Source organism: Amborella trichopoda, chromosome 11 (genome assembly GCF_054954075.1).
Source record: "Amborella trichopoda isolate Santa Cruz 75 chromosome 11, AtrichopodaSantaCruz75HAP2 v2.0, whole genome shotgun sequence".
Classification (NCBI taxonomy): Eukaryota; Viridiplantae; Streptophyta; class Magnoliopsida; order Amborellales; family Amborellaceae; genus Amborella; species Amborella trichopoda.
This window is the reverse complement of record NC_142346.1, coordinates 40,016,863-40,032,153: the sequence shown is the minus strand read 5'-3', so window position 1 is coordinate 40,032,153 and position 15,291 is coordinate 40,016,863. Positions and strand designations below refer to the sequence as shown.

At 36.4% G+C, this 15,291-nt stretch overlaps 2 protein-coding genes and 1 long non-coding RNA gene across 5 annotated transcripts; 1 reads left to right on the top strand and 2 right to left on the bottom strand.

Annotated features, from left to right (window-relative positions):
- On the bottom strand, positions 1 to 7,766 carry LOC18436918 (putative receptor-like protein kinase At1g11050). Of its 2 annotated transcripts, none has more exons than XM_088850739.1 (2): positions 4,663 to 7,766; positions 1 to 87 (listed from the first exon to the last, which is right to left on the bottom strand). In XM_088850739.1, exon 1 carries the CDS (start codon positions 6,529 to 6,531, stop codon positions 4,675 to 4,677), a length of 1,857 nt encoding a protein of 618 aa, XP_088706865.1. In that variant the 5' UTR covers positions 6,532 to 7,766; the 3' UTR covers positions 1 to 87; positions 4,663 to 4,674. The 2 variants fall into 2 exon arrangements, with proteins under 2 accessions (XP_088706865.1, XP_006847202.1); XM_006847139.4 differs by lacking the exon at positions 1 to 87 and adding an exon at positions 2,279 to 3,100.
- A 23-nt stretch (positions 7,767 to 7,789) lies between these two features.
- On the top strand, positions 7,790 to 11,929 carry LOC110007493 (uncharacterized). 2 transcript variants are annotated; one of them, XR_016043587.1, is made up of 5 exons: positions 7,870 to 8,110; positions 8,210 to 8,344; positions 9,568 to 9,668; positions 9,756 to 9,827; positions 10,533 to 11,929. It is a non-coding gene; the product is annotated as an uncharacterized LOC110007493 (long non-coding RNA). The 2 variants fall into 2 exon arrangements; XR_016043588.1 differs by lacking the exons at positions 9,568 to 9,668; positions 9,756 to 9,827 and having other exon boundaries at positions 7,790 to 8,110.
- Positions 11,930 to 13,419: 1,490 nt separating this feature from the next.
- On the bottom strand, positions 13,420 to 14,414 carry LOC18436917 (putative receptor-like protein kinase At1g11050). Its single transcript, XM_006847138.4, has one exon. It carries the CDS (start codon positions 14,285 to 14,287, stop codon positions 13,595 to 13,597), a length of 693 nt encoding a protein of 230 aa, XP_006847201.2. The 5' UTR covers positions 14,288 to 14,414; the 3' UTR covers positions 13,420 to 13,594.
- Positions 14,415 to 15,291: the final 877 nt, after the last annotated feature.

Here is a 15,291-nt window from a genome sequence, read left to right as displayed (position 1 = left end):
CTCAAAATGAAACCGCAGTTATCTTGAAAAAAAAATGTTTACCATAATTTGATGAGTTTGGCTACTCGGTAAGTGATCATCATAATCCTAAAAACAATCATGGTTGAAAGATATCAATATTTCAAAAAGGATATCTATTAACAGAAATGCATTAACGGTTTCACTTTCAAAAATGCATAATTAAGTATAATCCGAATAATTGAAATGCATATAACATTTTAACGACAGTGCATAATTCAAAGGATTTCATAAATTACCTTACTGGCGTCCCAAGTAGGTCAACTATATACCCCATCAGCATCCTGATGGGTCCACTTAATCCCTATCGATATCTCAGATAGGTCCACTTAATCCCTACATGTCCACTTATACCTCACATGTGTACCGGATGAATCCACTTAATCCCTACCGGCGTACCAGATAGGTCCACTTATACCTCACCGGCGAACCGGATGAGTTCACTTGCATACTTAAAGTATTTCTAAATCTCTTTAAACATTTGAAAGCAACAATATCATGTACTCAACATATCACTGAAATTATTAATATGAATTTCACTGAAACCATTAATAACAGTCACTTTCAATAACATTTCAAAAATAACCAGTCAAATATTTTGGGCTCAAACTTAAAAAGGTAGCAGTTCGTAAGGACATTCTAGCATAATTGCCAATTTATTATGTATAAAAAAACTCTTATAGAAATCCAAGAATACGTAATTATCACAATTTATGGGATGTTAATTTGCAAATAAATATTTCAAAAGACAATGCTATAATCAAATGCAAAAATATCAGTTTTCAAATAATAAGGCAGTCATTTGCACATGAATTTTACAATGTCTAAATATTCAAAAACAGTAGAAAGAAATCTCACAATTTTACTAAAAGTAGAAATATCACATTTATTTCTAATAATTTTACAGTATCTAAAATTCTCTAACAATAGACAAGAAAAATAAATAAATTTATTTCTAACAACTTACAACATTTAAAATTTCTAACATAGATAAAATATCACGATTTTATTACAAAGAATATTTTTCAAAATAATGAGGTCGCTTGCTCATAAAATTTATCGCGCCTAAACTTCATGATAATAAACAGAAGTAATTATTTCATTTTATTTTTAAAAAGAACGGATTATTTTTCAAGATAATGAAGTCACTTACCTAAAATATTTGAGAATGAGCTTCCGATAAAAATTCGGCTAGAGAGAGGAGCTCACTGTGTTTGTAAGAGAGAGAGCAAGAAAGGAGTTGTTAGGCGACGTCTTATCTTTCGTCCTATTTAATTTCTTTAAAACGCCTCCATCTCATGTATGAGGTATCGCGTAATTGACCGCCTTTAACACCTGAAAACCACGTCCACTAAAGGACGTGGCAAGGCAGCAAAAGCTTAAAACAAATGAAGGTAAAAGCTTTTGACAGTAGTGATGGTCTCTAAGGACCATCATGCTCATATCGACCATCACTTATTAAAAGTTTTTTTTTTTTTTTTAATGAAAGTTTAGGATTGTTACAGAACCATTACATGCATTGAATGGATAATGAAAACAACATTTATGTAGTTCAGACTGAAGCTTTACATCCAAGGATCCAAAGCCCAACTGACTACATCTTCACTATTTTGGATAAATGTATACATCAATAAGTACCTCTATATATATATAGAGGACGATCACATAATTAGAGAATAAATATGATAAATATGGTATGATTCTTGGAGATAGGTAAATAATAGAAGGCTTTATTACTAAACTAATTTGACGTTTATCTTCAAAATACCTAATCTACCTAACTTGATGTTTATCTTTTAGATACATAATCTTATTAAGAGATATATGGACATACCTAATCTTATCAAGAGATATATATTCATACATCTATAATGATGTATATCAATACGAACCCGAGATATCCGAGATATCTATATTTTAACACTCCCCCTCAAACTGAATATGCTTTGACACAAAGCATCTGAAGTTTGAATAATACTAAGTTGACACCCTCAAACTTAAGATGGTTTGACATAAAACAGCTGAAGTTTGAACAATACTAAATTGCCAAAAAAATGAATAGTGATCAAATCCGTTATAAACTTCACAGATTACCATGGTCTTCCAAGAAACAACATTTCTTGGGCTCTCTACTTTTTTCTAGAGACTTACTCTCTTTAAGGTCTTCCAAGAAAGAACTTTTCTTGGGCTCTCTATATTCTTCTAGAGTCTTTCTCTCTCTAGGGTCTTCTTCTCAGAAGATCTTCTTTTCATGGGCTCATTTTCTTTTTAGAAGCTTTTTCTCTCTAAAAAAAAATGATCATCACATAGGATGGAGCAATGAAAAACTCCATCATCCAATAGGATTGAGTAACGAAAAACTCCATCATTGAAACATAGGCATCTGGAACAACCAGGATTGAGTAAACTCAATCATCATACATGCTGGAGTAATGAAAAACTCCATCATCAAATAAGATCAAGCAACGGAAAACTTGATCATCAACCAGGATCGAGAAATTCAATCATCTTCATCTCTTCATCGGGAGATGAAACTCTTGATCATCAACCATGATTGAGAAATTCGATTATCTTCATCTCCTCATCTAGAGAGGAACTCTTGATCATCAACCATGATCAAGAAATTCGATCATCTTCATCTCCTCATCTAGAGATAGATCTCTTGATCATCAACCATAACTTCTCTTTGCATAGTAGTTTAACTGATCCATAATTTGGATTTTCTTGTCCACAATTGGTTGACTTCATCTCTACTCATCTCATCTCCATATCTCCTATACTCTCCCCCTCAAGTTGGGTGTGGATGTGAAGAAACACTCAATTTGCAAAATACTTTTTTTTTTTTAGATCATCACCAATCAGCTTCGTGCTTGAGCATATTCTCTTATCGTCGTATTTGCTAATGTCGAAATTTGTAACAGCAGAGACACGTCGAAACTTAATGGCCGCGATATCGTAGGCCTCAACTGCCTCCTCTTGCATACCGAGATAGAGGTCTTTGTTATCGGCAACTCTGCCAATGCGAGCTTGCCATCGTCCGTGTTGATGATGCTTTGTCACTCCACGATACACAGATGCCCCTCTGGAAAAGCCAGAAATTATATATGGTATTAGTATAATTCCCACACAAATAATTATAATTATAATTATCGATTATTAAATTGTAATTATAATTATAATTATAGTTACAATTATAGACTACAGATGCCCCTCTGGAAAAGCCAGGAATTATAATTACTACATAAATAATTATAATTATAGATTGCATTATTATAAATGTAATTATATATTAATAATATTATTATTATAAAAATATATTCCACATTATTCTTCTTATTTTTGGAGATACCTTTTAGCCGAAATTATAAATTTGAATAGTATGTGTACATGAATAATTAAAAATATACTTTAATAATTATACTTTTGTACTTTGGTAATTTAAAATGCAATAATTCATTTAGTATAATGATATTAAATATAATTTAATTGGTCATATAGACAACAATTATGTTATACTCCTAGATTTTTAACTCAATAATATTAATCTATTGTTTTGGGTTATTCATATTAATCTATTTTAATAATATATGAATAATTACATAATCATAAATTTATTTTTATAAGTAATAGATATTACTATAATTGATAATCATAATAATATCCTTTTTATGATATTTAATTTGATATATTAAAATTTTATGTGTTATTCAACATAATACATAAATAATTATTTTGTTAAATTTATGTCTATTTAATCAAATAGTATTTCAATCATTGTTGTTTGTTTATGAGAAGTATTTCATCTCTCTTGCGCTATCTCCCTACATGTGTGAGAAACTATTACTTTTATTTTATTGCCTTTCACTTTCTCCCTATATATGTGAGAAACTACTACTTTTATTTTATTATGAAATTTAGTTTAATTTTTATTTCATTTTAGATTTTGTAAATTTATTTTTCTTTATAAAAATATCATAAAAAAACATTACATGCATAACATTGTGATAACACCTGCAACGCAAATGCATGCTACTAGTATAAGAGAATGTGAGGAGAGGCAGGAGCAGAAGGGGTTAAGTAAGTAAGGGTTTTTTTTTTTTATGATTATAGTGATGGACGCAGTTTCTATGCAGTAGGTTTGGCAATAAATATATTTTTTAAATATAGTTTGATCTTAAGTTTTGGAAAATATATAATTTTTAACATGGAGATCATGAGTAAAAATAAAAAATAAAAATAATAATTATATTAAAAAAACATTTGGACCGCCTGTTAGTTAGGAGAAGTAGAAAAAGCTTGACGTTGTAGTTATTCCATGATACAAAATATAGTATAACTATGATATATTAGTTTTTCTCAAGTATAGAAAGGTTGCCCTCATATTTATTGCATGACACATGACTATGCTATGTGACCTTTTGAATGAAAGCGGCCTACACAGTTCACTTCATTCTTTCATGGCTGAATCTTTCAAAACCAGATGACTCAGTCCTCTACGCCATTAACGTTAAGCTTTCTTTCTTTTCTTTCGTTGACGTTTATGGAAACCAAATATCTGGTTTCTATAATTGTCCACTGTAATTCTTATTTCAAAACAGGAATTCTTGTGCTTCTGACTTTCAGAGAAAGAGAGATGGCATTTACCTATCTGGGACCTCAGCAAAGGCCTGATGGCGCTCGAAGACACGAAAAGGTGTCCTGGAAATTGAAAGAGGAGTCGTGGCTGCCGAGGGGCATCGGCCTGTCTGGTATCTCGGGCACCTCTACATCCCCTTGCAGCATCCTCAGAGCCTCAGTCATGGTGGGCCTGAACGCCACCATCACATGAGAACACAGTATCCCCACCATCACAAACCTCTCCATCACACTCATCGGACCCTCCTTCCTCATCCCTTCCTCTATCACCTCCCCTATTTTCCCCGCCTTCATCAGCCCCCACGCCCAGTCGCTCACCAGGAAAGTGCGAACATCCATGCCTCCGCTTGTGTCTAAGGCTCTCCTCCCGCTCATGATCTCCAGCACCACGACCCCAAAGCTGTAAACATCGCTCTTCTCTGTCAATTGCCCGTAGAGAGCGTATTCAGGCGCCAGATACCCGTGCGTTCCGGCCACGTGGGTAGTCAGGTTAGACTGCCCGTCTCTGCTCTGCTTTGCGAGCCCAAAGTCCGCGACCCTTGCGTTCATGTCGGCGTCGAGCAGGATGTTTGTGGCCTTCACATCACGGTGGAAGATCGCCGGCTGCACCCCATTGTGGAGGTACGCTAGGCCCTTGCCTACACCCACTATGATCCTCCTCCTCTGTGCCCAGCTCAGCTGGTTCCCGTCCTTCTTCTTTGCGCCGAACACCCAGTCCTCGACGCTGCCATTCGGCATATATTCATAGACAAGAAACATCTGCTCTTCACCAGACTCGTCTCTGGCCAAGCAGCAGCCGCGAAGGGGGAGGAGGTTCCGGTGCCTGATGTTGCCAACGAGCTCAACCTCATTCGCAAAGTCATTTTTCTCCAAGCAATCGGGTGCAGTTAGCCCCTTCACCGCCACAAGAGTCCCATCGGAAAGAGTCCCCTTATACACAACACCGAAGCTGCCCTCTCCGATAAGGTTTTGCTTCGAGAAGTAATCGGTTGCCTGTTTCAGGTCCTGAACATCAAACCAGACCGCGCCTGTGTTCGGCCGCTTCACCCTTCCCTCATCATCTTTCAAGATCAAGCCCTTCTCTGGGCGCCGTCGCCGCCACCACAAGTACATAGCGCAGATTGCCGACATGAGAATTACAACAACACCAGCCCCAGAGGACCCAAACACAACAGCAATGCGTTTTCTGAACCCAGATTTTCGTGGTGGCGCCAGTGGTAGGCCAAGTATGCAGAAGGCAGTGCCTAGGTCCTGAGGGCCCTTCGAATTCCCGAATGCAGCCGCATATAGAATAGCATAATAGAAGCACTCAGTGCTCTGCGAGGCATTCTTGGCGATCTTAACCAGTCGAGCTGACACTTTGTTGGCTGAATTGAGGCACACTTTGCATGCTGTTAGATCAGAAACGTCATCACTGCAGCCGTCTTCAAGGGGCGTTGACGGGCCAAGTATACGTAGCCAATCCTGCTTCGTCTGTATGCCGGCACACCGCCAAGGCCTGATAACGAACCTCTCTGAGTTGTTGAAGCAAGAGGGCACCAGAGATGCAGGGAGAGAGAGAGCGGTAAGTTTCGACTGGAAATCGATGAGGCAAGCGGCGGAGGAGGGAATGTCGGGGAGTTTGAAAAGGGAGGTCCTGTTGAGGTGTTGGGCGAGGGCAATGCCGAAGAGGCTGAGGAGGGTCTGGCAGCAGTGCTGCTGTTGCAGGAGGTTAGGATTTGGGTCGGGGCTCTCGCAGGCGGAGGCATCCCAAGGGAGGGAGTCAACATAGCCGAGGTCCATGGGGCAGGAGGCGGAGGGGGCCGGAGATGCCTCTGCGTGTAGAGAGAGAAAGAGAGTAAGAGTGAGAAAGGGAGCAGACAGGGGTGGAAGCCACATTATTTTGGGCGGGGCGGAGAGTGATTTAGGGGGTGGAGGAGGGGCCAGGGAGGCCGGGGTCTCTCTTATGGAAATATGGATAGGTCAAATGGGGTTGTTGGGGCTCCTAGGTGAGACTTGGTCTGTGTTTGTTTTCTTAATGATGATCAAGTGTTGATAAGGCTTAGGTTTTATGAGGACAAAATAAAGTCTCACGTCAAATCTTCACTTGGAAAGCACTTCCAGCAATGGAAATTGCCGTCCGATTTTAAAATCGATTTTCAACTAAGAAATTAAAACTTGAAAGTCAAAAGTAATACAGGATCTTTCGGATCATTGAACACTTCTTTTTTTTTTTGGCAAAAGGGAAGGTTTAGATAATTTATTACAATATAAACTATTTTTAAAGCTTAAAATCTTAATTTTTTTTGTACAACCATGATCTTTAAGCTGAGATTCTCGATAGAAGGGTTCTCTAATGCTTGAATTGCAATATTTCTCAGATTCTCGATGTAAAGGTTCTCTGATGCTTGAATTGCAATATTTGATGAGTTATGTGGAGATGATTTATTTACTTTTGATAGGGATGCAGCCATATCAAACTATTTTCGCTTTCTTTAATTCCTTTTGCTCGCTCACCTTTCCGACTTTCCGAGTATATTATTGTCATTCTCCCACCCTCTCCTTAGTTGAAATCTTTTATGAGCATGTACACAATGCTCCCGAGGGAGCATAGTTTACTCTACTTCCCTTAGTCGGATTGACATACTTCGGTGGAGTTTTTTGATTTGAAATTTTGGTAATCACCTTGGAAGAAATAAATGATTTACCTCAAATAATAAAAATTTGAATTTTCCAACATTTGCATCTCGTCCTCTATAAATTAGATGGTTTTTATTCAGAACATCATTTTTTTCAAGTGCTTGGATAGTACAATTAGAATATTGTTTTTTATTGAGGTTAACCTATGTGTTAAAGAGGATATACTTTAGGGTTAGTCTCTCTCAGAGTTTGAGAACCTATTAAGTTTTTTTAGTGACAGAATTTTTTAGAACCTATTAAGTTTTTTTAGTGACACATCCAAACTGGTTAGTCTCTTCGTGCCCTTTCTTTTTTGTTCTTTTTTTTTTTTTAGGAAAAGCTACATCAAAGAATTTTTATTTTTTATTATTCACTTTTATTTTTTTGGTTTTTATTTTTTAAATTTATTCAAATATTTTGAAACACAAAATTACTTCTCTAACCCTCAACAAAAAAAAAACTCACTTGAAAAAATCTTTGGAGTTGTACTCTCCCAAACAGCACCGCCGATCTATGTCTCTATTCCATAACTACACACTCTTTCTCACTCTCTATTCCGTTACTGGATCACTCTTTCGCCTCTCTTTGTCACTCTCTATATATCAACGTGGGTCTTATCTTTGTCTACCGGGCATCAGGTGCTATGAGTGTGATCGACATTCTCACTCATGTCGATGCAATCTGCAAAAAATGCGACAAATATGATGTCTATAAGCATAAAGAGTCCAATGTCTCTGGACACGATGCATTCGCTCGCATTTACGCAAGCATTGAGACCGACATTGACGTTGCAATTGAGGTGCTCTTCATCGTCAAGTCCATTTTGAATTGAATTTAGGTCTGATAACGGTTTTCTGGTTTCAAAATTTATCTTTTTGTTTGTTGAATTTTGGGTCAGTATATTTAGAAATCAGAGAATGCCTCAAAGGAGAAGAACAGAGCGGCTGTTGTGGCAACAAATGCAGCGATCTGGCGCGCCAAAGCAGGTTTGCTTGAGGAAATCCCAAAGCTGCAGCGATTAGCCCAGAAGAAGGTACTTATTTTTCCTAGTTTTTGTTTTTATAAGTTGGGCTCTTCTTCTTTTTTGATCTGTGTTGTTTATGAGATCAAGCTGTCTCGCCTTGAATTCTTGTATAAATTTTTAGTAGATTTTTGCTTATGGATGGATCCCAAGCAATAATGTTTCCCCTCCATGTGTCTGCCTATTGAATTTCTCTCCTTTTATGCTAATTCTTCCTTCTATTGGAACTCGAGGGATGTGTATGGGTATGGTCTAGAACTCAAGTGATTTTGTTGTGGAATCTGTCGATTTCTGTTAGCTGCTTGATTTTTCTTATCTAATAGCCCTAGCAGGATTTATAATGCTTTTCTGACTGAAAGAAAGTGCAGAACAAAAAGATTTTTGAGATTTATCAGAGTTAATTCCTGTTTGATTACCCTTAATTAGCAATGAAAACTTAGAACTTCATGTTGTTGCATCTCCTGAATCAGACTGCAACATCGTGTGCCATGCTTCAATTAACAAGTTTTATAGGAAATATTCCAGAAGGTGATGAAGAGATAAGGTTAGGATTTCTTTCTTTCTTTCTTCTTCATGAGTAATTAACCTGCTAAGAAACCCATTTAGTGGTCATTGATTAGGTGAATGCAAATCATGTCCTGGTGTACAAAAGAATTGCATTATCCACCTTCCACAAAAACTCTCCATATAAAGTAATAATCTCACCGAGAAAAGTTTCGTGCAATGAGTTGATGAACCAGTAATTTCTAACTCATTAGTGCCCCTAGAACATTAAGTGCATTTTGATGGAGGACCTTGCACACTGACTGAAACTTGTATTATCTTATGTTCAATTACATATTCGACGTGGGTACTTTTTGTTGAGAGGGATTACTTCCTTGACGACTAAGGTTAGCATCTTGGAGAGACTCAATAAATGGACTGTTTCTTGTTGTTCTTATGTACTCTTCCTAGTTCATCAAGGTTAATGTAATGAAGAATAGGGGTAGGTTAACTTAGAATCCTACCTTAAGGAAATTCCGATTTCTGTCTCACGGCTTTATCACATAATAGAGAGAACCTCCTGTGGAACTAACAACTGGATGAAGCATCTCCTGAGAAGCCTAACAAAAGCTAAATGCCAAAGCTTTTTGATAGAATATGTGAACACCCTTGGAGGGAGTACATTAATAACTTGAGTTTGCGCTTATCAGTAACATCCCTAATTGAATGGAATCTGCTTCATTGTGCTTCAGGTAGAAACGACTTTCTTGGTGACATGAGGAAAATTGCTGCCTATTTATCTGAAAAGGATCCAATTGTCCCACCTCAAGTCCTAAATAATACTCCTCGATAGGTACAATTCTCTTAGCCGCCTTGGAACAAGCTCTGTATTGGGTCTCTTCCAAGTTGACACTGTGCATTTGGTGTTTTCTTTCTGTAGGTTGGGACGTGATATGACTGGGCAACATGGTGCCAATCACCACGATTCCTTGCATTTTCATTTTATGTAAATGTTAGTCGAGGATCATATCACTAATTTATATTTCCAAACCTTTTTAAAAGACAATCACAATTGCCTATCAATTCAGCTCCACTCGATATAAATCTTAGTTCTCAGAAATTCCAATATGTTATCTTTGGATTGTCAAAACTAACTATCCTTAAGTGTGTTTTATTGATGATTACAATTGCAAACTTACTTGGTCTCAAGCTTCCCAACCCACTTCTGCAAACACTTACTGGTTTTTATGTTTCTTAACAAAGACCTAAGGTAGCCCTGAGATTTCTCTTAAAACTTGTTAATCTTTTTTCTAAGACACTCACAAATTGTATTACCACCCGCCCTGCATTTTATGCACACATGCTTCACCAATCATCATCATCCAAGCCTTATTCTAGCGATTTGGGGTCGGCACATGCTTCACCAATCAACAAGTTAATTGTCTATAATGAATGTGAGTGAGTTGACTTTTCGTCACCTTTTACAATCAGAAGCTGCCTAAAGTTTCGATCATCTAATGGGAAAAATTCCATCATCTGGTACCACAAAGGGCCCCTTTACTCATACCTTACCATGAAGTAGTTTCTGATATTTCCAATGACTATAATTGTATAAGAAATTGACATCATGCTTCTGTATACATGTGGTCAATGTGTGACTACATTCAATCCTTTTTAGTGCCTGGACAACTAATCCTTGGTTGATGAAATTATACAGTTCCGCATCCATTTGAACCAGCACTGACCAAACGTGATTCTTCGATCCATATGAGCAACGAGTCCTAAGTCAATCTGGTATGTAGGCCTCTTCTTCATTAATACTGAATTCCCTCATCCATTTGAACCAGCACTGACCAAACCTGATTCTTCGATCCATATGAGCAACGAGTCCTAAGTCAATCTGGTATGTAGGCCTCTTCTTCATTAATACTGAATTCCCTCATATCATTTCTGTAACATGAAATTAAAAGCACATCTTGTTATATGCAAAAAAGATAATGAAATAGATGTCAGAGGCTTTAAACTTAATCATTGCATCACACACATGCACAACGCGCATGCACACATGCATGCACACATGCTCACAAACACTTTGCACATGTGTGAAGTGTGTGCACAATGTTTTTATGTGCCTTCCTTGGCACCAACATATTTTACAAGAAACTAGAGAAATTTACCAACTGAAAAGCAAAAAAGATGTCAGCATCGTCTATTCTCTGGGTTATATTCTGTTGAGCTTGTGCTATTTTGAATTTTTATTACTGTTTTACCCCTAGTCTATGAGTCTAACTTTCAAATTGATTAAAATGCAAAAGAATACATAGGTTTTTGGGTGATTTTTGGTATCTAACATGAAATAAATAAGAAAACTGATGCGTTAAATAGATTCATAAGTTTTATTGCCCAAAAGACACACATAATTCACATGTGTTCTGTAGTCCGATATGAAATATATCACACCGTTGTTTCTTCTGATTTTTAATGCGGTCCTCCAACATTGCACGATTACGCTTGAAAAAGAATTGCCAAATATGGGGTTGTCTAATTTTTCTGATATCAAACCACCCCATAAATGGGTCGTCTTCCTATCCAAAGCATTGGACTGCCCTAGAAATAATAAAAATAAAAATAAGAAAATTACAAAAAATAAAATTGCAGGTTATGTGTTTGCAACATCAGAAAGGTGGCAAATTTTAAATAAATAAAAAACACACACAAAAAGTGGGACCTCCATGTAAAATTCTCAAAAATTTAGACCAGGCCATAATTCTGGTAGAAATAACTAGTTCGTACCGTTGTGACATTATCGTCAATAATTTGTAGCATTTATCTTTATCTTTTCACGAGAAAATCAAGGGCTGGTAATATTTTTGAAACTATCACAATAAAATGAATTTATAACACGATAAGATGGGCCACCCTTTAATTGTCCTGAAAATAACCTTCGATGATAATAACTTAATAATAATTTTGAATACTAAAATTTGGGAGGAAAATGCTCAAATAATAGGTCCCTATCTAATTAGTAACATAGTTACCCAAAAGCAACAAATTTCTATCGTTTTAATGATTTAGAATGCGGAATTTTTTAGAAACTTAGATACAACTTAAAAATATAGAAACTAATCGTCATTGTCATAAAAAAAAAAAAAAAAGACCTTGTAAATCTATCATCTAAATTTTAATTATTGAAAGAGATTTAAGACTTATTCAAATTTTCATATGAGTTTTATTCAAATTTTCATGAGTTTCTAAATAGGATCAGACTTTAAAAGACTCAACTAAATAAAAAGCCGGTATTTATAGTTCGGGTGAGGTTTGGATAGAGTTGAGGCACTAAATAAAAAGCCCGTATTTATATCTCGGGTGAGGTTTGTATAGAGCCGAGGCTCTAAACAATCAAAGTAAAGCGCACTTTTTAATAGTGTCGAGAAATGTGGTTTTAAGACTGGAAATTTTTGTGATAGCTTTAAAATATGTTTTTTATTTTTAATTATAAAATTTAAAACTTCCAAAATAGTGTAGATCGAGAAGATCTATGAAAGCTTGAAAATCTTGAAAATTGACGGTCCAAAAATGTGTTACAAGACACACTATATTCAAAACTTGAAATCCATTTTTTTCTCATGTCCATACATCTTGATGTTGAAATGATCAATTTGAGGATATTTGAGCATCAAAACAACCTCTTCTAGCAAAATTTTTGAGGTGGGCTCTAATTTGATTGATTAGAGCCTTGCTATATATAAACTTTTGAGTGATTTACGTACTGACCCTAAAATTTTAGGTAAAATACAAAATGCTCCGCTTATAGGTGGAAATTACAAAGAATGTCGGTCAACTGGCCTTTCTTTTTTTTTTTTTCAAAATTTCCCTTTGTTCAACCCAAATTTTATTTTTTATTTTTTCATCATTAGGGAAGTTTCTTAAAGTTTGGGGTATTGCCTTACTAACGAAAAAATTAAAAAAAATAAAAAATAAAAATAAAAATTTGGGTTGACTATGGGTAATTTTAGAAAAAAACCGAACAAAATGGGTTGACCGACCTTCTTTATAATTTTTGCATATAAGTGAATCATTTTCTATTTTACCTAAAATTTTAAGGTCCGCATGTAGATCGCTCTAAACTTTTTCCTCATATTTATTCCATGACAAATGACAAAGAATGTAATATAATCATGCTATAATAACTTTTCAATAAACTTTCTATAAATACCTGACAATAAAGGGCTCAATCGATAATACATCGATAAAATTAAGGTCGGTACGTAAATCGCTCTAATGTAATATAACCGCGCTATAATAGCTTTTCAAAGAACTTTCTATATATACCTGACAATACAGGACCCAACCGATAAAATACCGATAAAATTCACCTCAAAATAACGACAATTTTCACTAAGGTCCGTACGTAAATTTTTACAAGAAAAATGTCGTCTCCCCTAAGGTAGAAAACTTTGTCCATGCTTTTTTAAAAACCATATTCGTTTGACTTCTGCAACTCTCCTGCTAATTTTCAGGAACCCGGTGGAAGATGGCTTTCCCACAATACACATCTCAAAATGGACTACACAATTCACTTCAATCCTCCCATGGCTAAATCTTTTTCAATACCACAACTCTGTGCCCTCTACGCCATTAACACTAAGCTTTATTTCTTTCTTTCTTAGACACTGTAATTCTTATTTCTTACACTGGAATTTTTGCGCTTCTGACTTTCAGAGAGAGAGATAGCATTTACCTATTTGGGCATGTCTTTGGACCTCAACAAAGGCCCGATCACGCTCGAAGACACGCAAAGGTGTTCTCGAAATTGAAGGAGGAGTCATGGATGCCGAGGGGCATCTGCCCGTCTGGTATCTCGGGCAGCTCTACATCCCCTTCCAGCAACCTCAGAGCCTCAGTCATGGTGGACCTGAACCCCACCGTCACATGAGAACACAGTATCCCTACCATTACAAACCTCTCCATCACACTCATTGGACCCTCCTTCCTTATCCCCTCCTCTATCACCTCCCCTACTTTCCCCGCCTTCATCAGGCCCCACTCCCAGTCGCTCACCACGAACGCCATGTCTCCGCTTCTGTCTAAGGCTCTCCTCCCACTCATGATCTTGAGCACCACCACCCCGAAGCTGTAAACGTCGCTCTTCTCTGTCAATTGCCCATAGAGAGCGTATTCAGGCGCCAAATACCCTTGCGTTCCGGCCACGTGGGTAGTCAGATGAGACTGCCCCTCTCTGTTCTGCTTTGCGAGCCCGAAGTGCCCAACCCTCGCGTTCATGTCGGCTTCGAGCAGGATGTTAGTGGCCTTCACATCTCGGTGGAAGATTGCTGGCTGCACCGCATTGTGGAGGTACACTAGCCCCTTGCCAACACCCACTATGATCTCCCTCCTCTGTGCCCAGCTCAGCTGGTTCCCGTCCTTCTTCTTTGCGCCGAAGACCCAGTCCTCGACACTGCCACTTGACATATATTCATAGACCCAGTTCTAAAATCGATTTTCAACACCTAAAACTTTGAAGCTAAAAAAATGATAGAGATCTTGAGAATCATTGAACACTTATTTTTAGGGGGAATAGAAGATTGTTAAAATATTTTATGAGCACGTATACTATACACGCTCATGAGCATAGTTTATTTCTACTCTCTTAGCTTCAGATGATATACTTCAGATTTTTTTAGAATCATCAAATGATTAACCTCAAAAAAGTTAACTAAGACTCATCTCACCCTCTAAAACTTGAATGGTTTGTATTCAATTTTAAGACTTATCTTTTTCAAGTGCTTAAAGGGTGCAATTAAAAAATTGTTTTTTATTGAGGTTAACTTATGTGCTAAAGAAGTTATATCCCAAGAAATTTGGCGTTCTAAAACTAATCCTAGGTAGGTAGAGTTTTGTCGTGAGAGAAAATAGACAGTATACTCTTGAGGGAGTAGAATATCTTTTGACATATCTCATGTCCATTTTACTCAAGGGAAGGTGGCCATTCTAATTGGTGGACCTAACACCCAAATTTTGGACCCCTGGATTTGGTTTGGGTTTATATAACTTGCTCCCAACCTGGTTCTCCTGGTTTGGATAACTACTGGACCTTATTGGGTTGAGTCCAGTTCACGGTCAACCTAACCCGACCAAATAAATAATAAATAAATAATATATATATATATATATATATATATATATATATATATATATATATATATATATATATATATATATATATATATATATATATATATATATAAAATAAGTGTAGTTGACATACGGATGCATCCATAGCTGTAGAGGTAAGGTGCACCTTCAAGTATATAATTTTGATGTAAAATATTCTTAGGATTGATCTAAAAATCTATTTTTATATCTAATTATAAAATTTTAAATTTAAAAAAATGGTTAATATATATATATATATATATATATATATATATATATATATATATATATATATATATATATATATATATGAAGATACT

Excerpts from the sequence above, each read along its gene's own strand:
- LOC18436918 (XM_088850739.1), bottom strand. The coding sequence starts at position 6,531 with ATGTGGCTTCCACCCCTGTCTGCTCCCTTTCTCACTCTTACTCTCTTT.
- LOC18436917 (XM_006847138.4), bottom strand. The coding sequence starts at position 14,287 with ATGTCAAGTGGCAGTGTCGAGGACTGGGTCTTCGGCGCAAAGAAGAAG.